The 22642-nt window shown below is 47.6% G+C and overlaps 1 protein-coding gene across 1 annotated transcript in view; it reads right to left on the reverse strand.

Annotated features, from left to right (window-relative positions):
- Nucleotides 1-22642, reverse strand: part of slc17a8 (solute carrier family 17 member 8) — a 40217-nt gene that overhangs the window by 12512 nt on the left and 5063 nt on the right. Inside the window, exons 2-7 of the mRNA XM_033037904.1 lie at nt 20906-21164; nt 17688-17806; nt 12400-12514; nt 7270-7357; nt 1513-1599; nt 262-404 (exon numbers count right to left, since the gene is read on the reverse strand). Of these exons, the coding sequence (XP_032893795.1) occupies nt 262-404; nt 1513-1599; nt 7270-7357; nt 12400-12514; nt 17688-17806; nt 20906-21164 (811 nt within the window). The remainder of the gene's footprint in view (nt 1-261; nt 405-1512; nt 1600-7269; nt 7358-12399; nt 12515-17687; nt 17807-20905; nt 21165-22642) is intronic.

Raw genomic sequence — 22642 nt, forward strand, 5'->3', positions numbered from 1 at the left:
GGCGTATCGCATAGTATTACTTATTGGACAAGCATTCATAAACCTGGATCAAAAGTCCACTGACTCAACCAAGATCTAACCATCCTGTGGGCAAGCTTGGGTGAGTTACAGAGTTTGGGATAAACAGCAAGAGAGGTTTTGAGTGGCTAGTTGCTGACTCTCAGAACTGTCGGTCTAAACCTTCTGTGGGTCCACCATGAATGTTCCGCTGTCATCCTTTGTGTCCAACATCCAGGCCACTGACTCATGCGGAGGTCTCACCTGGCTGCCGTTGGTGAGGGATGCTGTCTCCCCAATGCTGTTCTCGATGTACGCCCTCTCTTCGCTGGTTATCGTCGGGTGCTTGGCTGGACTTTGGTAGGCGAGGAGTAGCCAAAATACGTACCATATCATCCCGAATACACCTGTGGAATTGGAAAGGAAGATGACTAGTCTGTACGTGGTTGAAAAGGTGGCGGCCCAGGAGGTTACATTGGGGCTGATGTTCTGTGGTGGTGGAGCTGGCGGTTTGTGTGTGGTCCTGGCACCGTCTTACCCTGGGTCCTGACATCAGCCAGTAATCGCAGAACGGCTTTGACATCCGGTGAAGCCCTGCCCCAGACTCGCCAGCTGGCAGAGCTGTGGCTACCTGTTTGGACAGCAACACCAAGCCCACGGCCTCCACCAAGGGTGCAGGGGATGTTCCCCTCTGGGTCAAGCACCATCTGGACTTGGAAATATACAGTCGGTCCTTCACTGTCGCAGAGTCTGTATCCTGGAGATCCCTCACGAGCAGCACCTTCTGTGGAAGAACTGCAATGGTTCGAGTAGATGGTGGCTCACAGCGCTAGACCCAGGTCCGATCCTGACAATAAGTGCTGTCTGTGTGGAGTTTGCACGTTCTCCATCTTACCACATGGGTTTTCTCCGGGTGCTCCGGTTTCCTCCCACATTCCAAAGACGTGTGGGTTTGTAGGTTAATTGGCTGCTATAAGTTGCCCCTAGTGTGTTGGGAGTGGGATAGCATAGAACTAGTGTGAATGGGTGATCGATGGTCGGCGTGGACTTAGTGGGCTAGAAGGGTCTGGTTTTATACTGTATCTCTAAACTAGACTAAAGTAACCATCATCTTCTCAAGGGCAAACAGGCAAAGGCAATAAATGCTGGCCCTGCCAGCAATGTATAGATTCTGAAACAAAATTAATAAATTAAAAACTGACCTCACACCATCATCCGCAGTTCCTTCCTACATATTAAATAAGCCTCCACATCAAACGGGTTTAACTAATGATTTGTGTGCAATACAAGATGACACTGGAAAAGTGGCGACTCTTGTGTGCTATTGTGTGTAATCTACTATTTCTACGCCCATGTACCTGGGTTGGTTGTACTCATGTATAGCAGGACTTTCCCGAATTGTATGTGAGAGCAGAATTTCACTGTACCTAGTTACATGTGGCAATAAAGTTCTGCTGAACCATTCAACCCTTGAATTAGTGGTCACTTGTTCCCTCTGGGTCCTGCGAGACTCACCGTAAACATAGAAAACAGAAGACCAGCCTTTATATTGGACCAACAATCCAGCGAGCGGCATGGCGATAACTGCCCCTGCATAGGAACCTGAGGAAGTGGAGCAACACAACAATGAGAACAAGCCGCCGCTCTGCAGGAAGACCACCGTACCTTGCGAGGGGTCGTCCCCACGGAATCTGTAGGGGAAGGAGGGGGTTGAAGGGGGTTGGGGGGGGGGGGGTGGGTGAGCAGTGACAGTGTGATCATGCGCTGTGTTTAAGAGGAAAGTGGAGGGGACAGAAGCAGAAGAGTTTTTTTTTAATAAAGCATCGTTGTTCACAATTGGAGTGGGCTATGGGAAAGGTTCTGCAGCCTCTCGTGAATTCACAACGATGGACTCCCTCGCTTGACGTGTCCATTCTGACTCCCCTGTTTCCTGAGCGAGGGCGGCACGGTGGCGCAGCAGTAGAGTTGCTGCCTTATTATGCCCCTGTCCCACTTAGGAAACCTGAATGGAAACCTCGGGAGACTTTGCGCCCCACCCAATCTTTCCGTGCGGTTCCCGGAGGTTGCAGGTGGTTGCCGGAGGTTGCAGGTAGTGGAAGCAGGTAGGGAGACTGACTAAAACCTCCGGGAACCTCCGGGAACAGCATGGAAACCTTGGGTGGGGCGCAAAGTCTCCAGAGGTTTCCGTTCAGGTTTTCTAAGTGGGACAGGGGCATTACAGTGCTTGCAGTGCCCGAGACCTACCCGGGTCTCCGGTGCTGTCTGTACGGAGTTTGTACGTTCTCCCTGCGACTGCGTGGGGTTTCTCCGAGATCTTCGGTTTCTTTCAGTTAATTGGCTTGGTATAAGTGTAAATTGTCCCTAGTGTGTGTAGGATAGTGTAAAAGGTGCAGGAATCACTGGTCGGTGCGCACTCTGTGGGCCGAAGGGCCTGTTTCGGCGCTGTATCTCCAAACTAAACCAAACTAACCCCACTGCTAGAATTATAGAAGCAGGGGAACAGGCCCTTCGGCCCGCAACCTTTATGCCCAACATGATGCCATGATAAACTAATCTCTGCCTGCACGTGATCCATATCCTTCCATTCCCTGCATTTCCATGTGTCTATGTAAAAGTCGCTTAAACCCCACTATCGCATCTGCCACAACCACCAGCCCTGGCAGCGTGTTCCAGGCACCCACCACGCCCGAGTGAAAAACCTGTCCTGCATATCTACTTAAACTTTCTCCCTCGGACCTTAAAGATATGTCCTCTAGTATTTGATATTTCCCCCCTTGGATCAAGGTTCTGACTGCCTATCCTATCTATGCCTCTCCTACTTTTATATACTTATCAGGTTTTCTCTCATCCTCATTCAGTTCTACAGCACACAAGGTCCTTTGTCCCATTATGTCCATTCCGACCATTGAATACCACTTTACACTAATCCCATTTACTAGCACTTCATAAATTCACACGTTATAGGAGCAGAATTAGGCCATTTAGCCCGTCAAGTCTACTCCACCATTCAATCATGGCTGATCTATCTTTCCTTCTCAACCCCATTCTCTTGCACTTTCCCCATAACCATTGACACCCTTATACTTGGTCCATAGCTTTCTACTCCTGGGTAACTCCAATGCTGATCTGGATGTTCGCAGGTCACAGCTGACCATAGATTGGGTTGGCAGAACTGGAATGTAGGGAATGGAGGGATAGGGATCTTGTGCAGGGATGCAAGACCAATCCTTCAGACCAGTCTGGAAAAGGTTTTGGCCCAAAACATCATTTATTCCTTCTATCCAGAGATGCTGCCTGTCTCATTGAGTCACTCCAGCATTTTGTGTCTATCTTCGGTCTAACACATCATCTGCATTTCCCTCCTACGCAGGTAAGAGTTGGTCTTGGCATCATGTTCAGCATAGACATTGTGGGGTGGCGGGCCTTTCCTGTGCTGTACCGTTCTATGTTCTAGTTGTGAAGCAGAGTTGTTGATTAAGTGGGAGTTACAGTCGGCCAGTGAGCGCCGGTATACTGAGGGAACCGGACTTTCACAGGGAACACAACAAGCAATAGAAGGTTATTTGTGCCGTTCCACCATTCATCAGTGTCACGGCTAACCATCCACCCCAATGCCACTTCCCTGCACCAACCCCAATCCCGTCGGTGACAGTAAGGGCGGCACGGTCGCGCAGCAGAAGAGTTGTTGCCTTACAGCGCTTGCAGCACTGGAGATCCAGGTTCGATCCTGACTACAGGTGCTGTCTGTATGGAGTTTGTACGATCTCCCCATGACCACATGGGTTTTCTCCGAGATCTTCGGTTTCCTCCCACACTCCAAAGACGTACAGGTTTGTAGGTTAATTGGCTTGGTGTGTGTGTGTGTAAATTGTCCCCATTGGAGTAGGATAGTGTTAATGTGAGGATTGCTGGTCAGTGCGGACTCGGTGGGCCGAAGGGCCTGTTTTTCCAGGCTGTATATCTAAACCAAACTAAACTAAAGATACAACATGGGCAGAAGAGGTTTGATGAAATCAGGTCCACAATGGGGACAGCATGATGGTGCAGTGGTTGAGTTACTGCCTTACAGTGCAGGAGACCCAGGTTCGATCCTGACTATAGGATACTATCGGTATGGAGTTAGTACATTCTTCACGTGACCTCGTGGGTTTTCTCAGGGTGCTCTGCTTTCCTCCCACACTCTAAAGTCGTATAGGTTTGTAGGTTTCCTTTGCTCCATAGATGCTGCTGCACCCGCTGAGTTTCTCCAGCATTTTTGTGTACCTTCGATTTTCTAGCATCTGCAGTTCCTTCTTAAACACAGAGGTTTGTAGGTTAATTGGCTTCTGTAAATTGTCCCTAATCTCTAGGATAAAACTAGTGCGTGGGTGATTATCGGTCGGTATTGACTTGGTGGGTCGAAGGGCCTACTTCCACACTGCATCTCTGAACTGAACAGACTGAACAAAGTTTTTGCAGAATTGGAAAAGAAAATACAAAATCTTCAAATTTCATAGCTCCTCAACTTTAAAACATTGTTGGCTGTTCTGGCAGAGCGGATTATATTGGCAGTCGTTCCATGTTAGATGCACAACGGATGTACGAAAAGCTTCCGTTCTGAAGCAATATTAATAAGTCTCCATAGCAACCGGCATCTCTTCCATCAGATACCAGTTACCAGGTGAACATTTACCTCATGTCTGTGGAGGAGGTGGGGGTGGGGGATGAATCGTGTGGCTGTGGTCTGTCATTAGTGTCCTATTTAACAAACTAAGAGTGTGAAATAGAAGAAAAATAATAGTTATACACCATGCCCTACTCCATATCCCCAAGTGTTTCACAGACAAGGAGGTTTTTTTTTCTTCTGAGGTGTTAACAAGGTAAACACAGCTGCCAATTTACACTGCATGGGCTTCTGCCAACCACATAACCAAGGGTAGACACAAAGTGCTGGAGTAACTCAGCGGGGCAGTCAGCACCCCCGGAGAAAAAGTATGGGTGATGTTTTGAGTCGGGACCTGACAAAGGGTCCCAGGTAAAAACATCACCCATTCCCTCTCTCTAGAGATGCTACCTGACCCACTGAGTTACTCCAGAACTTTGTGTCTACCCTTGGTATAAACCAGCATCTGCAGTTCTTTGTTTCTAGAATAACCAAGGGTCTATCGCCTTAACAAAATGGAAATGAAGGATCAATATAGAGGGACTGTGGAAAAGGAAAGAGATGAATAGGGAGAAAGAAAGAAAGTAAAGGAAAGAAATACTGGATACCAGATACAACATGATGTTTTCTCAGTAACCCTTCCCAATGCCAGTGAATTTAGATACGATAAACACATGGATACGCAGGGAATGGAGGGATATGGATTATGTGCAGGCAGAGAAGAGTAGGTTTTGGCATCATGTTTGGCACAGACATTGTGGGCCAAAAGGCCTGTTCCTTAAGGTCATGTGGTGAATTAGACCATACGGACCATCATGACTGATCTATCTCTCCCTCATAACCACACTCTCCTGCCTTCTCCCCATAACCCATTCTGTGCTGTTCTATGTTTCATGCATGCATGCATTCCTGCATTAACACTCATAGCTAAGCATCATGTGTTTACAGCCAAGACCCTCTCTGCACTGCTGTCTCAACGTCTAAACAGTGCAGATGCTGGAATCTTGAGCAAAACAGAATGTGCTGGAGGAACACAGCAGGTCAGGCAGCGGCTGTGATTCCTGATACTCTTCTGCTGAATGGCCTATAATTTGCCAGGCTTCGTCCCGCCCCCTCACCTTTCTTTTCCAGCTTTCTCCCCCCTACTCAATCAGCCTGAAGAATGATCCCAACCCGAACCGCCGTTGGTCCGTTCCTTCCACAGATACTGCCTGACCTACTGAGTTCCTCCAATACGTTGTGTTTCAGCAAAAATATTCTCATTAGTCTTTCTTCTCCTTTTAGAAAATTGCACTTCCCTTCATTCAAAGAGTCTCCACATTAATTAATTTACTAGCTACAACTGGACATGTCTTGGTATCGCATTATTCTTTTGTGTTGTTGATTTTTTTAATGTCTGTTAATTACTTGCAATGGTGTTTTAAGGCAGTGCCTTGCGCATTCCTCAGCCCCTGCATAATTAACGTTGCAATAGTTTCCTGAATCATTTTACTTTTTATTTCATTTTACTTGGGAAATAAGAGCATGCATCAATGCAAATCAACACCTGTAAACCTATTCTCTGTTGTCCGTGCCTGCCACGCTATTTTCTCTCAAACCGTAACATTATAACGCAGTAACACTATATTCTGCACTCTGGTACTTTTCTCTTTGCGCTACCCGAGCTGAGTTTGATTGTACACATGTAGAGTAGCATATGATTTGCCTGGATAGCATGCAAAGTTTTACACTGTATCTCGGTACACATGACAAAAATAATAATAATAATCCAAACCAAGCCATGGTGTCCAAAACCTGAGAGAGTCTTTCAAAGGGCAGATTCGTTGAATGGCACTAATGGCTCTCGATTCATTGCTTCTCCCAGCGAGGTGCATGCGGAGAGAAGGTCTCCCTCTAGCTTTCAAGAGAGAGCTAGATAGGGCTTTTAAAAATAGCAGAGCCAGGGGATATGGGGAGAAGGCAGGAACGGGGTACTGATTGGGGATGATCAGCCATGATCACATTGAATGGCGGTGCTGGCTCGAAGGGCCGAATGGCCTACTCCTGCACCTATTGTCTATTGTCTCCCGGCGAGCCCCGGCCCCTAACAGCAGGCCCGGCTCGCCCATCGCTAACCGGGATCTAGCCCGGGGGGGGGGAGGATAGCCACTAAGCCCGACACCCTGCTCGGGAAGACCGGGAATCGGAGAAGAGGATGGAGGGAGATGGCTGCGGACGCTGCACAAAACACCTGGTAAAAAGAACCAAGGCGGCCTTGCCTTCCGCGCACTGGATGCCGGCTGCGGGAGGGGGGCCCCCGGGGAACAAGGGCTGAAGAGGGCTGTGCAAGCAGGAAAGGGACGACGGTTCACAAGACGACCGGAATGGAGGCGATGGCTGCAGCGGGCCTTTGTGGCCAACTGCAGCTGAGACTGCAAAATGCCGCCTCTTGCATATAGACTCAGTGGGCTGTTTTATACATTCTGTACTAACCAGGGGATGGTGCGTATGTATGGCAATACATAGTCTTGCTGATCTGTATGCAGAAAACATATTTCACTGTAATCCTTGGTACACGAGATAATAAAGAAACCATTGAACCGTTGCTTGGGAGGAAATAACAAAATGAGACCAAGAGCAGAGATACTGACCACAGAAAGATATAGTAGCCAAACGACTCCTTTCCATAGGTGGAGCCCACATGCTCCACAGTCCGTGGCATGCTGGATAAGTCACACCCTGCAAAAACAGGAAACATCATTAACAACCATTGCACATTTGGGAACCAGAACTTACAATAAAATCTAGTCTCACACCACCAGGCCCAAGCATTAGCTTGGCAAGGCAGCGAATTACTTCATAATTTCAAGTTACAGGAACAGAATTAGGCCATTTGACCCATCAAGTCTACTCTGCCATTCAATCATGGCTGATCTCTTTCCCTCTCAAACCCATTCTCCTGCCTTCTCCCCATTAATGCAGGAAGATTGTTCCCGATGTTGAGGAAGTCCAGAACAAGGGGTCACAGTTTAAGGATAAGGGGGAAGTCTTTTAGGACCGAGATGAGAATTTTGTTTTTCACACAGAGAGTGGTGAATCTGTGGAATTCTCTGCCACAGAAAGTAGTTGAGGCCAGTTGATTGACTATATTTAAGAGGGAGTTAGATGTGGCCCTTGTGGCTAAAGGGATCAGGGGGTATGGAGAGAAGGCAGGTACAGGATACCGAGTTGGATGATCAGCCATGATCATATTGAATGGCGGTGCAGGCTCGAGGGGCTGAATGGCCTACTCCTGCACCTATTTTCTATGTTTCTATAACCCCTGACACCCTTACTAATTAAGAATCTGTCAATCTCCGCCTTAAAAATATCCACTGACTTCGCCTCCACAGCCGACTATAGGCAATGAATTCCACAGTTGTGATCCAGCCACACAGAGCTCAAGTTTGATCATACCTGGCCCAGTGCTGGTGAGCATATATTGGAGGGAGTATAGTTGGATACATCAGTAACTCCACAGTTCGAGTGCAACAAGAAGCCTTGCAAACCTAGCAAAGTATGACATGTAGAAAAAAAGAAATGCAGATGCTGCTGCACAGAAAAAGACACAAAGTGCTGAAATAACTCAACAGGTCAGAAGGCAGCATCTCTGGAGAACATGGATAGGTGATGTTACGGATGGGACCCTTCTTCAGACATGTGTAATGTCTTCTATTAATCAGATTATCCCAAAGTACTTCACTACAATGGAATCATTTTGAAGTGCAGTGATGTGGGGAATTGGTCCATACATACACGCACCTACAGGTTTGTAGGTTAACAGGATTCAGTGAAATTGTAAAATTGGCCCCAGTGTGTAGGACAGTGCTAGTGCACAGGGATCGCTTGGTGGAGTGGCCTCGGTGGGCCGAAGGGCCTGTTTCCACGCTATACCTAAAGTCTAAAGTTAATCAGTCGGAAGAATGGATCCAACCAGAAATGTCGTCTGTCCATTCCCTCCACAGATGCCACTGGGTTCCTCCAGCACTTTGTATTTTGCTCAAGATTCTAGCATCTGCAGTTTCTTGTGTCAAGTGTTGTGTGTGGTGCACCCAAAGTCAGGGAGGTTCAGGAGCTCCAATGCAGCCATGGTCCACAGTCTGTGCCAGAACCTTGCCAAAATTCCCCAAAGGTCCAAACACCACAATTTACTGAGGGTGGTGAGTATGTGGAACAAGTTGCCAGAGGAGGTAGTACAGGCAGGTACAACGACAACATTTAAAATACACTTGGACAGGTACATGGATAGGAAAGGTTTAGTGGAATAGGGCCAAATTGAGACTAACTAAGATAGAGCATCTTGGTCGGCATGGACGAGTTGGGTCAAAGGGTCTGTTTGTGTAAGAAAGAACTGCAGATGCTGGTTTAAATCGAAGTTAGACACTAAATGCTGGAGTAACTCAGCGGGTGAAGCAGCATCTCTGGAGAGAAGGAATGGGCAACGTTTCGGGTCGAGACCCTTCTTCAGACTGTTTCAGTTCGGTATAACCCTATGCTCAACACCCCCAATAGTGAATCAGAGGTTTACCCAAATCCCAGGCGAGCAGGCAAATCTTCCAGGCGAGCAGGCAGTCTCCGCAGGCACCTCCCTTTCTTTGAAAAGAACCCAAGTTATGGCCCCTGGATCCAGTTCATAAGGGATAGGAGCAGAATTAAACCCCTGTCTCACGGTGTGAGTTGACCCACGGGGTACCCCGAGTTTAAAACAAATTTAACTCGTGGTAACTACGTACAATTAGCGTAGAGGGAACGTCAGAACTCGTGGACGCAACTTAGCGACTCGTGGCGCAGGTACCGTGAAACTTGTAGGCCATTTAGCTCATCAAGTTTACTCTGCCTTTCAATCATGGCTGATCTTTCTCTTCCTCTCAAGTCAACCCCATTCTCCTGCCTTCTCCCCGTAACTCCTGACACCCGTACTAATCAACATGTGAATCAATTCACGTTCTCTTCCCCCTAAAGCCCCCTAAGTTTAAGGAAGATCCCCCAGAGGAACTCCGAAAACTGTCAGTCATTCAACAGATTATCATATCATTGCATGCAATTGTCTGATTCATATCACCCAGAATTTACAATTACCACTGATAACAAGATGGGGAAGATAATGAACAAACAACCGAGTTTTAGTACCTTTGGCAAGAATAGGATTGGGTTTATCATTGCTTAACATTGCACTTTCCACCGTATTTAAACAACCTCTTAATTTTAAATGATTGATCAGTGAGCTTGATATAGCCAGATGAGTAATTTAATTAGTTAGCCAATGTTCCATTAACATGCACATTGGGATATTAACTGCACCACCCTTGAGTTTGGATGTAGCTCTGTCACATTGCGAGCTGTAGCATTACAAATACGCTTGGAGCAAGACTAACGAATATGAAAGGAGACATAAGCTCCAAGCACGCAAACACACACTAAAGCTGACTATTCAAGGTTTCCGGTATTTCAAGAGCAGGGATTTTCCATTCCTAAATGTAGATGAAAAGAATTTCAGAGTGTTTAAGAAGGAACTGCAGATGCTGGAAAATCGAAGGTACACAAAAAAGCTGGAGAAACTCAGCGGGTGCAGCAGCATCTATGGAGCGAAGGAAAAAGGCAACGTTTAGGGCCGAAAACCAGAAGGGTTTCGGCCCGAAACATTGCCTTTTTCCTTCGCTCCATAGATGCTGCTGCACCCGCTGAGTTTCTCCAGCTTTTTTGTGTACAAAAGAATTTCAGATCCTGGTTTATACCACAGACAGACACAAGGTGCTGGAGTAACTCGGTGGGTCAGGCAGCATCTCTGGATAAAAAGTATGGGTGGCGTTTCAGGTCAGGGCCCTTCTGTAGACTCGGGTATGAAGAAAGGTCCCGACCCAAAACATCACCCTTCTCCAGACATGCTGCCCGAGTTGCTGAGTTACTCCAGTGCTTTGTGTCTATCATTGGCCATTCCTTACTTGGTTGCATTGTAAGCCGTTGGAATTCTCTGCCTCAGTGGGAACTGGGTCGTTCAGTTATGACGCAGAACTACTGTACCTATGCAAGAAGCATGAAGCAGCACCATAGGCCTCTACCTCGATTTGTGGCAGAGTTCCCGGTTCCCACAACAGCCACCTCAGAACCCACTAAACCAGAGAGGGAGCAAATCATCCTCAGTCCAAGGCACTGCCTGAGAGGAGAAGAGATTTAAATCTGTACAGCACTGAAACAGGCCATTGAGCCCACCTTGCCCAGGCCATCCACATTGGCTTACTGGGCTAGACATCTTTGCCTGCATGTGCCACATAGACCTGTAATCCATTCCAATCCATATCTGTCCAAATGTCTATTAAACATTGTACTTTTCGTTTTTGTTTTAGAGATACAGTGTGGAAACATGCCCTTCAGCCCACCTAGTCCACTTTGACCAACCAGCCCTGTACACTAGATCATTCCTGCACACTAGAGACAATTTACAGAAGCCAATTTATCTACAAACCTGCACATCTTTGGAGTGTGGGAGGAAACTGGAGCACCCGGAGAAAACCCACACTGTCACAGGGAGAACGTACAAACTCCATACAGACAACACCCATGGTCCGGATCGGAACCCGAGTCTCTGGCACTGCAAGGCAGCATCTCTACTGCTGCGCCACTGTGCTGCCCCTCCTTTGCTTACATTTGGTCCATATCCCTCTAAACCCTTCCTATCCACATATCTGTCCAAATATATTTTAGACATTGTAATTGGATCCGCTTCTGTAGCTTCCTCTGGCAGCTATTCCAGATACAGACTACCTTCTGAATGAAAAAGTTGCCCCGGAGGTTCCTCTTAAATCTCTCCCCTCTCACCTTAAGCCTGTGCCCTCTAGGTTTAGAATCCTCTACCCTGGGGAAAAGACTATGAGTGTTCACTTTATCCATGTCCCTCATGCTCTTGTACACCTCAATAGTGTCATCCCTCAGCTTCCTATGCTCCAAAGAAAAACATCCCAGCCTATCCAACATCTCCCTATAACACAAGCTTGCAAGCTGAGGCAACATGCTGGTGAATCTTTTCTGCACTCTTTCTTACTTAATTCTATCTCCCAGCACTTGGCACGTGGCCTCCTCTCCCTGGGCAATTCAAGTGTCCATCTACATACTTCTGGGACACTGTCAGTGGCTCTGCCTCCACCACTTTCTCCGGCAGCGTGTCCCAGGTGCTCACACATCTCTGGGTGAAGGAGGTCCCTCAAACCCTCTAATTGTTTTTACCCTAAATCCATGTCCTCTAATTTTATCTACCTTAGATCAGTGGAAATGTTTCCTGCTGTATCCGTATCCCTCATCAGTTTAAAGTTAGGGTGGAAAAATTTACTAGGAACCTGAGGGGCAATGTTTTTACACAAAGGGTAGTAGGCATGGAGCGAGCTGCCGGATGAGGTAGTTGATGACAGGTTTAACTTTTGTCAAAATGTTTAAGGAACATGTAGACTGGTACGTTGATAGGTTTAGACAAGTTGGGCTTAGAGGCATGTGGGCCAAACGCAGGCAGGTGGGAGTAGTGTCGATGGGATTTGTTGGTCAGCGTGGGTAAGTTGGGCCAAAGAGTTTGTTTCCATGTTGTGTGACTCTATGGCTCTGAATGCTTTTACCTGCTGTCATGGACATGCCAGTACACTAATAATGCTTCACATGACATTAAAGCCTGCTGTGCATCAATCTGTTTTATGACTGTTTATCTCTTTGCCCCTGGTTCACCATCGCCCACTGTTAAAGTAGATCGCAATCCATACCTCCACTAGTCCCTGAAGTATCCTTACAAACAGAACACAACCAAAATGCGTTCTCGCTGCCGATGGGATGAGCATATTTAGTGTCGCAGTCAGGAATATAGCTATTCCAAAAACCCTAGGATAAAAGAAGAAAGATATTAGAAGGGGGAGTGTTGGTATATTCACTCATTTGAGTGTTCGAGCTTCAGTCCATCTTAGAAAACAGTGTTCAACAATTCATTCACATGGCGACCAACACTGTGACATTCCTGTGGTAACTTACACCTAAAGCTATGGCCTCTTGTCTTTGACATTTCCACCCTTGGAGAAAGGTTCTGACTGTCTACCCTATCTATACCTCTCATAATTTTACATACTTCCATCAGATCTCCCCTCGGCCTCCGACGTTCCAGAAAAAACGACCCAAGTTTGGCCAACCTCTCCCCATAGCTAATACCCCCCTAATCCAGGCAGCATCCTTGTAATATCCCCTATCCTTTTTCTCCGGAGGTGCTGCCTGACCTGCTGAGTAACTGCAGCACTGTCACAGTTGGCACTTTGAGATCAGGGTGGTGGAGAGCTTCACACAAGAACATGGGTCTGGGTGTTGACTCACGGCAACTGGATAGCACGCAACAAGCGCTTTCCACTGTACCTCAGTACACGTGACAACAAACGAGACTGTAATACTGCAAATGGCCCATTACTGGAAGCAAGGCCTGAGTTTAGATGGGGAGAGCAAAGTGGAGCTGGCACCATCACTATGGAATGCCTTGGTGACGATGGTCCTTGTGCTTGGTTTCAAAGCCCACTCTATTTTGAAAATAAATGCACTTGACAAATCATGAGTGTTTCCTGATTCTGAAACGCTCAGGTCTCTCGGTCTCAGGTCTCTCATGCGCTGACTCCACACTTGGCCTGTTAACACCACCACCTAATGAACAGTGGAACTGCTGCTTTATCCTATGTGGGAAGGAACCGCAGATGCTGGTTTCCACTAAAGATACAAGCAGCAGTGACATTTACTACCTATTCCTAATGGACCTGAGCTAGGGTACCATTGAGTCTTTCAGAAGACATTTGGACATCATATATGGTTAGGATGGGTTTAGTGGGCTATGGAACTTGGCTGGCATAGATAAGTTGGGCCAAAGGGCCTGTTTCCGTTCTGTACAGCTCTATGACTATTCAGGCCTGAAGATAAAACTATTGGTAGAAGAGAGAGCTACATTTTTGTAAGATCAGCAAACTGAGGATTACTGGAAACTGGAGTTGAGGCCTGGGACAGATCAGCCATGGGCATATTGAATGACAGCGCGAGGGCAGGCGCTTCGGCCGACCGAGTCTGTGCCAACCAGCGAACACCCATGCACTAGCACCAACCTACACACTAGGGACAATTTACAGAAGCCAATTGACCTACAATCCTGCACGTCTTTGAAATGTGGGAGGAATCCAGAGAACCCAGAGAAAATCCACGTGGTCACAGGGAGAACGTACAAACTCCGTGCTACAGACAGCACCTGAGGTAAGGATCGAATCTGGGTCTCTGGCGCTGTAAGGCAGCAAATCTACTACTGCGCTTTATTCAATGTCTTTACTCGGCTTTATTCAACGTCTCTTTGATAATTGATATTTGGCTTCACAAATAAGTGGAGCCATTCGTGATCTTAAAATCTCCCCCTGTGTGTAGCCATCGAGGACCACCCCCCACCCCCAAGGATAATTATCAGTATTCAATTCAACCGTCTGCTCTGCTGTTCTGATAACAGTGGCTTTGTCAGACAGAGGCAGGGATAAAGCACGGTGAATAATTCACAGCCTTGGCAGCAGATCGCTCACCTTACATGGGCCATATCATCTGACAAGGCCCAGGATAAACCAGTGTCAGTGACCGGCTAGACACGACAAACTGCAGATGTTGGTTTACAAAAAGAAAGACACAAGGTACTGGAGTAACAGCGAGTTGGGCAGCATCTCTGGAGACCATGGATCAGCCAACAGCTGTGGTGGACATGGACGAGTGATGATTGGGGTTGGGACCCTTCTTCAGACTGATGGAGTGGGTGGGAGAAAGCTGGAAGAGAGGTGGGGGGCAGGGCAAAGCCTGGCAAGTGATAGGTGGATACAGGTGCGGGCTTTTTTGTGAGAGGCAGAAGGTTGGACAAAGGCCAGATATGCAAATATGAAAAATGTGAGATAAGAGGAGAGACGACATGAAATATGAAGTCAAAGGAATATAAGTGGAAGGGGACCAGGAAGGGAAACAGGGGTGGAGGGGGAGGGGAAAAGGGAGGAAATTATTGTGCATCCTGGTGGGGCACTGGGACGAGGGGAAAAATAAAGGGGAGATATTTGTAGGTTAGTTACCTAAAATAGTACCTGTAGAAAGGAGATGAGGAGGAATTTCTTTAATCAGAAGGAGGTGAATCTGTGGAATTCATTGCCACAGACGGCTGTGGAGGCCAATTCATTGGGTATTTTTAAGGCAGAGGTTGACAGATTCTTGATTCTTAGTAAAGGTATCAGGGGTTATGGGGAGAAGGCAGGAGAATTGGGTTGAGAGGGAAAGATAGATCAGCCATGATTGAATGGTGGAGTAGACTCGATGGACTGATTGGCCTCATTCTGCTCCTATAACTTATGGACTAATTGGAGAACTCAATGTTCATACAATTGGGTTGTGAGCTACCCAAGCAGAAGTGACTACAGTGAATGAGCATATCTTCTCCCCGTGTACACAGCCAGCCGTTACAACTCAGACAGAGGCACGGCAGCCTAGCGGTTATGCAGCAAGATTGAGGATTCACAGCCCAGATCACTGAACTGGAAATAAGAGTTAAATTCCCCAAAGTGGCAAATGAGAAATGCAAGTGTGGTTAATTAAATAAATCAGGAGCGGATAAGCAGGTGACCGTGAAATGACTGGATTTTGGAAACAAAGAAGTGCAGATGCTCCTTTATACCAGAGAGAGACATGAAGTGCTGGAGTAACTCAGCAGGTCAGGCCACAACTCTGGAGAAAAGGAGTGGGTGACATTTCGAGTTGGGACCCTTCTTCAGGCTAGAAGAACTCAGCGAGTTCTGTGGAGGGAATGGACAGACAATATTGCGGGTCGGGATCCTTCCTCAGTTCTAATGGAGAGAACTGGAAAAAGTGAAGCGGGGCTGGACAAAGCCTGGAAAGTGATAGGTGGATACAGGTGAGGGGAGGGCAGTGGTTGCAAGATTGGTGGAGTGAGTGACAAAGTCTGGAGGTGAAATGGAGACAAAAGGGTGTCAGATAAGGAGAGAAGAAGAGGAGGAGGGAAATGTAAAGGAGTGAGGGAGGGATATGGGTTGAAAGGGAAAGAGGGAAACTATAAGGAAATGGGGAGCCACAGGAGTGTTCAGTGGGGGGGGGGGGGGGGGAGAACAGGGTTACTTGGGTGGTGGGAGATAGCGGATGGGTGCATATTGGGCTGGGGAGGAGGGGGGAAAGAAAGAGGGGTAGGGGATAGATGGTGCTCATCCATTGTAAATTAGTTGCCCTCTGTACAATCAATTAAGAACATTAACGAAATCAATATAAAAATAGTCACGGAAGCCTGCTAGCTGCTGCTTTCCCAGTGCAGGCACACCTATATTGCAGTGAATATCATGCGGTGGAGAGAAAAGATCTCACTGATCTTTTACAAGGTTGGAAAATGGTGACGTGCCTCTCAGACAATGAGCTCTTCAAACCCTTCATGCAGCAGGGGGAGAGAGATTGAACACGGACGGCCTCATTTAAATTTGCAAGGCTGTGTTTATCGCATTCCCCTCAAAGTGAGATGTGTCAAAAGAGGTGACATTTCCATTCCAAAGGCTCCACTCCAGAGGTTTCAGCTAATAATCTCGGCTGATGCTTCAGTGCGATACGGAGGGGGCGTTACATCGTCACCGCCGCTGATCAGACGCTTCAAGCAAAGACCCTTCTCCGACCTGAGACTCCTAATCATCCTTCCACCAACAACCCCTAAACAGAGGCCCCTTCACTCAGTTGCTCGCTGATAGTAGGCTTGCCCCAAGTGACACAATGCTGAATTAAATGCTGCCTCTTCTGGGGAGAAAGTCCTCACCAGCAATGAATACTTGACTTTATATAGCTGAACATGTGGGGATGAGTGGAGTTGGCGGCTAATATTCTCAGAGCAAATCTTTCCCTTTCTTCACCCCCATCATATCCCTCTCTTGCTCTTCAAATCTTTTACCTATTTCTGTCTGCCTTTTAAAAAATCTGCATGTCTCTATTTTTGAATCTCTCTCTCTCTATTTTATAAAATTATCTCTTTGACTCCAACATTTTGTCTATGTCTCTCCATATCAATCTGCCTCTTTCTACCTCTCCGTCTGTTTCTATATATATACCTTTGTCTTTATTTCCATCTCTCTGTCTTTCCATCTATCTCTCTCTCTCCATACATCTCTCTCTCTCTCTCTCCATCCATCTCGCTATCTCTCTCTCCATCCCTCTCTCTCTCCCTCTCTGTTGTATAGTTTCTTCTGTCAACTCATTCCAGATGAGTTTAACATCAAGGAGCTCGCAGTCTCAGATTGAGACCGACGTCGGGAAGCTCCAAAAGTCGCACGACGCTCGACTAGCCCCGACCCGGGGTAGATTGCCCGGCGCGGGGGAGCTGAGATTCCCCCTGATGCAGGAGCTTGATTGCCCCGACAAGTAGGCCCGCCGCCGGCTACGGGTGTAAGATCGTCCCGTCAACGGAAGGTTAGGGATCCCCAAAGAAGGGAGAGATTGAACTTTTTTTCGCCTTCCATCACAGTGAGGAATGCGGAGGAGGCACTGTGGTGGATGTTCATGTTAAAATGTATTTTGTGTGTTCTGTTGCTTTTTATTGGTATGTCAAATCAAATTCCCCGCATGTTGCAAAACATACTTGGCTAATAAAGTATTATTACGATTATGTTTATTATGATATGGACTACTCTTTGTGTGAAAACGTTGTCCTTGAGGTAAATTAAATTTATCTCCTCTCACCTTAAGTCTGTGCCCTCTAGTGTCTAGCCGGTTACTGACACTGGCTTATCCTGGTCTTTATCCGTGCCCCTCATAATCTTGTACATCTCAATAAGATCACCCCACTGCCTCCTACGCTCCAAAGGAAAAAGTCCCAATCCGACCGCTCCCTAGGACTCAAGCCCAATGAGCCCGGGTAACATCCTGGTGAATCTCTTCTGCACCCTTTCATGCTTCATGACATCCTTCCAGTACCTGGGCCGAGTTCACTGTGGTCGCTTGAGGAATTTCAGCTCCACCACTAAGCTCCTACCTGTTTGCAGCAAAATTGTTGGAGATGAATCCCCCTGGGATTTGAGTCACAATGTAACCCCAGAAAAAGGAGCCATGGATCAGACCCACAATCTCCGGGTTCCAGTTGAACTGCGGCTTCTGAAAAGAGAAAAGTAGAAGGAACAGGGTGTTACAGTCCTCATTATATCTGACCATCATATTATTCTGCATCCTGATGAGATGGGGGTTAATGTGCACCTCCTCTAACCTCATCTACTGCATTAGGCGCTCCCAATATGGCCTCTTTTACGTTGGTGAGACAAGCGTAGACTAAGCAAACACTTGCGCTTGGTCCTCCAAGGCCTGCTGGATCTTCTGATTACTAAACATTTCAACTCCGCTTCCCATTCCAATCTGAAGAAGGATTCAGACCCAAAATGTCACATAACCATGTACCACAGAGACGGTGCCTGTCCCACCGAGTTACTCAGGCACTATAATAGACCTGCATCTGCGATTCCTTGTGTCACCCACACAGACCTTTCTGTGCTGAGCCTCCAGCATTGTCAGAGTGGGGCTGGGTGTAAACTGGAGAAATAGCACCTAATTTTCCGCGTGGATACCTTACAACCCAATGGTATGAACATTGAATTCTCCAATTTTAAGTAACGTCCCCCTTCCCCTCTCTCGTTCCTGTCTCTGGAGCATGTCTGTTTCTCCCACTTTCACACTCTGTCCCCCTCTCCCTATTCCCCCCCTCCCCCCCCCCACGTCCCCTTCCACCCATATCCCTCCTTCTGGCTTTACATTTCACTCCTCTCCTCACCTCAACCCTTTTGTTTCCTTTGCACCTCTAGCCTTTGTCACTTTTTCTCCACCCATCTGGCAATCAAACCCCCCTCACCTGTATCCACCTATCACTCTGACCTACTGGGTCCGAAGAAGGGTTTCGACCCGAAACACAACCCATTCGTTTTCTCCAGAGATGCTACCTGGCCCGCTACCTGGTACCTGTTGCTACCTGGCCCGCTACCTGTTGCTACCTGGCCCGCTGCCTGTTGCTACCTGGCCCGCTACCTGTTGCTACCTGGCCCGCTACCTGTTGCTACCTGGCCCGCTACCTGTTGCTACCTGGCCCGCTACCTGTTGCTACCTGGCCCGCTACCTGTTGCTACCTGGCCCGCTACCTGTTGCTACCTGGCCCGCTGAGTCAATCCCCACTTGTCACTTACCAGGTTTTGGCCCAACCCCAGCTCTTTTCCAGCTTTCTCCCCGCTACTTCAATGAGTCTGAAGAAAGGTCCCGGCCTGAAACGTCGTCTACCCATTGCCCTCCACAGATGCTGCCTGACCTGTTGAGTTCCTCCAGCACTTTGTGTTTTCTTGCATATTGCCCAGCTTCGTTAGATCATAGATTGTTGGAGTAAACTATCGCACTGTTAAAGAGCTCCGTCTGTACATGACCCAGCAGCAGCCCATGCTCTGTGCCTGTTAAGACTCAACAATTCCCACCAGGCATCCTCTAACATCTCAGTAAATCTTATTACGTCTCGAGTAAACACATTAAAACCTCGGTGACATTTACCATCAGTGCCGTGTCCAGATAACTACAGCCCCTCACCTGTACATCTGCCCACCCATAAGGCTCAGACACCGGGGGCTCTCTCTCTGATACCTTTAACTCATCATGAGTTGACGTCACTCCGTGTCATGCCTGGCAGCTCGCGGGGTGTCCATTTTGAAGCCTCTATTACATTCCGCAAATTAGATTGCATGAATCACTTCCCAAACAAGCTAAATTGGGAATGTTCTCCGATATGTTTCAGTAACAAGCTGTCAAGGGAGTTTAATGTAATTTTTTTAATTTCCTCTTGGGATTATGGCAAGGCTGGTATCGATCATCCATCCCCACGTGCCCTGGAGAGGTTGGCGGTGAGCTGCAGCCTTCAACCGCTGCAGTGTGAGGAAGGAACGGAGGGTCGGCCCCAGCTCCTCCACTGATGGGAGACCAGGACATACCCACCACTTCATACCCGTCAGTCCAAAGACCCAAAACGTCACCCGCACATTCCCTCCGCAGATGCTGCCTGACATGCTGAGTACCCCCAGCACTTTTTCTATCCTATTACTTTGTACTATATCTGTTCCCCATCCCACTTTCTCCTTTGTCTGTGGAATTCTCTGCCTCAGAGGGCAGTGGAGGCAGGTTCTCTGGATGCTTTCAAGAGAGAGCTAGATAGGGCTCTTAAAAATAGTGGAATCAGGGGATATGGGGAGAAGGCAGGTACGGGGTAAACATAGAAACATAGAAAATAGGTGCAGGAGTAGGCCATTCGGCCCTTCGAGCCTACACCGCCATTCAATATGATCATGGCTGATCATCCAACTCAGTATCCTGTACCTGCTTTCTCTCCAAACCCCCTGATCCCTTTAGCCACAAGGGTCACATCTAACTCCCTCTTAAATATAGCCAATGAACTGGCCTCAACTACCTTCTGTGGCAGAGAATTCCAGAGATTCACCACTCTCTGTGTGAAAAATGTTTTCCTTATCTCAGTCCTAAAAGATATCCCCCTTATCCTTAATCTGTGACCCCTTGTTCTGGACTTCCCCAACATCGGGAACAATCTTCCTGCATCTAGCCTGTCCAACCCCTTAAGAATTTTTTGTACTGATTGGGGATGATCAGCCATGATCACATTGAATGTCGGTGCTGGCTCGAAGGGCCGAATGGCCTACTCCCGCACCTATTGTTTATTATTAGTATTATTATTATTGTTAGCCAGCCTTTCCCGGAAGAAGATGCAGACAGGATTTACGAGGATGTTGCCAGGACTTGAGGGACTGAGCTGTAGGGAGAGATTGGGCAGGCTAAGACTTTATTCCTTGGAGCGCAGGAGCATGAGAGACCAAGAGGTGTATACAATCATGAGGGAGATAGGGTAAATGCACAGTGTCGTTTACCCAGGGTAGAGGAATCAAGAACCAGAGGACATAGGTTTAAGGTAATAGGAAGGTGAGGGGAAATATTTTCACGCTGAGTGGGTATATGGAACGAGCTGCCAGAATGTGTAGCTGAGGCAGGTACAATAAAAACTTGATTAAGACAGTTGGACAGGTACGTGGATAGGAAAGGTTTAGAGGGAGATCGGCCAAATGCGGGCATGTGGTACTAGTGTAGATGGGGCATCTTGACCAGCATGGGCATGTTGGGCCGAAGGGCCTGTCCGGGTGCTGTGTGACTGTGTGTGAGACCCACCTCTATCTCTGCCCGGCCATTGATGTAGACGGTGTTGTTGTTGACCATCTCCACGATGGCCACGCCCAGGTTGCAGCGGATGCCGAAGGAGATGCAGAACCCCAGGCCGCTCATGACGGCGATGACATAACGCTTGGGCATCCCGAAGCATTGGCAGTCGCACAGGGTCCGCTCCTTCAGCACCCCCGCCTTCACCGGCTGCCCATCCTCGTTCAGCTCCATCTTCTCCTCCTCCTCCGCATTCGTGCCATCTACAGCCCTGCGTGGGGGGTGAGCATTGGTGTTAGTAGCAGTTTATTGTTGTCATGTGTACGGAGATATTTTGTCTGTGTGCTCTCCAGTCAAATCATACCATACCTATCATACCATACATGAACCTAATGAAACCATACACAAGTACAACAGATAATGCAAAGAGAAATATACCAGTGGGAAGAATATAGTGTTACAGCGATAGGTTTAGGTTTAGCTTGGTTTTGCATGTTATCCAATAACATCAGATATACCATCCATAAATTCAATCGTCAAACTCAAGTACAATAGGTAGAGCAAGGGGGGGAGATACAGTGCAGAATATAGTTCTCAGCATTGTAGCGCATCAGTTCCAGAGACAAAGTCCGATGTCCGCAATAGGGTAGAGGTGAATCTGACAGTACCCAAGCTTATGGAAGGACCGTTCAGAAGCCTGATAACAGATGGGAAGATTCTGTTCCTGGATTATGGCATTGCAGTTACAGAGAATAACTCCAAGGTCAATAACAAACTAGGTTGACTACACCCTGACTACACACTGGCTGGTGGGAGGACCATTCAGTAGACTGATAGCAGCGGGTAAGACGATACTGTTCCTGAATCTAGTGGTACGTGCTTTCAAGCTTTAGTATCTTCTGCCCGATGGGAGAGGGGAGAAGAGGGAATGACTGTGGTGTGAATAGTCCTGGATTATGTTGGCTGCTTTCCCAATGCAGCAAGAAAGGTAAATTGAGTCGATGGTGGGGAGGGTGGTCTGTGTGATGTGGAGACAGCAAGCGCTGTGCAGGAAAGGTTCGCCAGTTTTTTCCCTGTATTTGCCCTGTGAGGAGAGATTCAGCAGACTGAGCAAGGAATCTCGGCTTTAGAAGGATGGAAGCTGGGAATGCAAGGGGCTTGACAGGATAGACAGTATCGACATCTCCCTGACGGGGACAATCAGGGATCACAGTCTCAGATACAAGGGCGGCAGAGTGGTGCAGCTGGTAGTACTGCTGCGTCACGGCACCAGAGACCCAGGTTCGATCCTGACCTCGGGTTTCGTCTGTGTGGAGTTTGCATGTTCTCCCTGTGACCGTATGGGTTTTGTCCGGGTGCTCCGGTTTCCTCCCATATCCCAAAGACATGAGGGTTTGTAGGTTAATTGACATCTGTAAATTACCTCTAGTGTGTAAGGAGTGGATGAGAAAGAGGAATAGCATAGAATTAGTATGAAAGGGTGATCGATAGTCAGGGTGGACTGGGTGGTGAAGTGCATGTTTCCATGTCTAAACCAACCGAAACAAAATTAAAATTCAGAAGTGAAATTATAAGAAATATCTTCACCCAGTGGGAGGCTAATTTTCTGAATTCTCCACCCAAGAGAGCTGTGGAAGCTTGGTCAGAGTCTAGTCAAGACCTGATCAATACATTGTTGTAATTTAAGAGAATCAAGGGACACGAGGTTAGTGTAAGAAGGTAGCACTGAGTCAAGCTGCGCTTTTAGTG

The sequence above is a fragment of the Amblyraja radiata genome, chromosome 19 (assembly GCF_010909765.2).
Source record: "Amblyraja radiata isolate CabotCenter1 chromosome 19, sAmbRad1.1.pri, whole genome shotgun sequence".
Lineage (NCBI taxonomy): Eukaryota > Metazoa > Chordata > Chondrichthyes > Rajiformes > Rajidae > Amblyraja > Amblyraja radiata.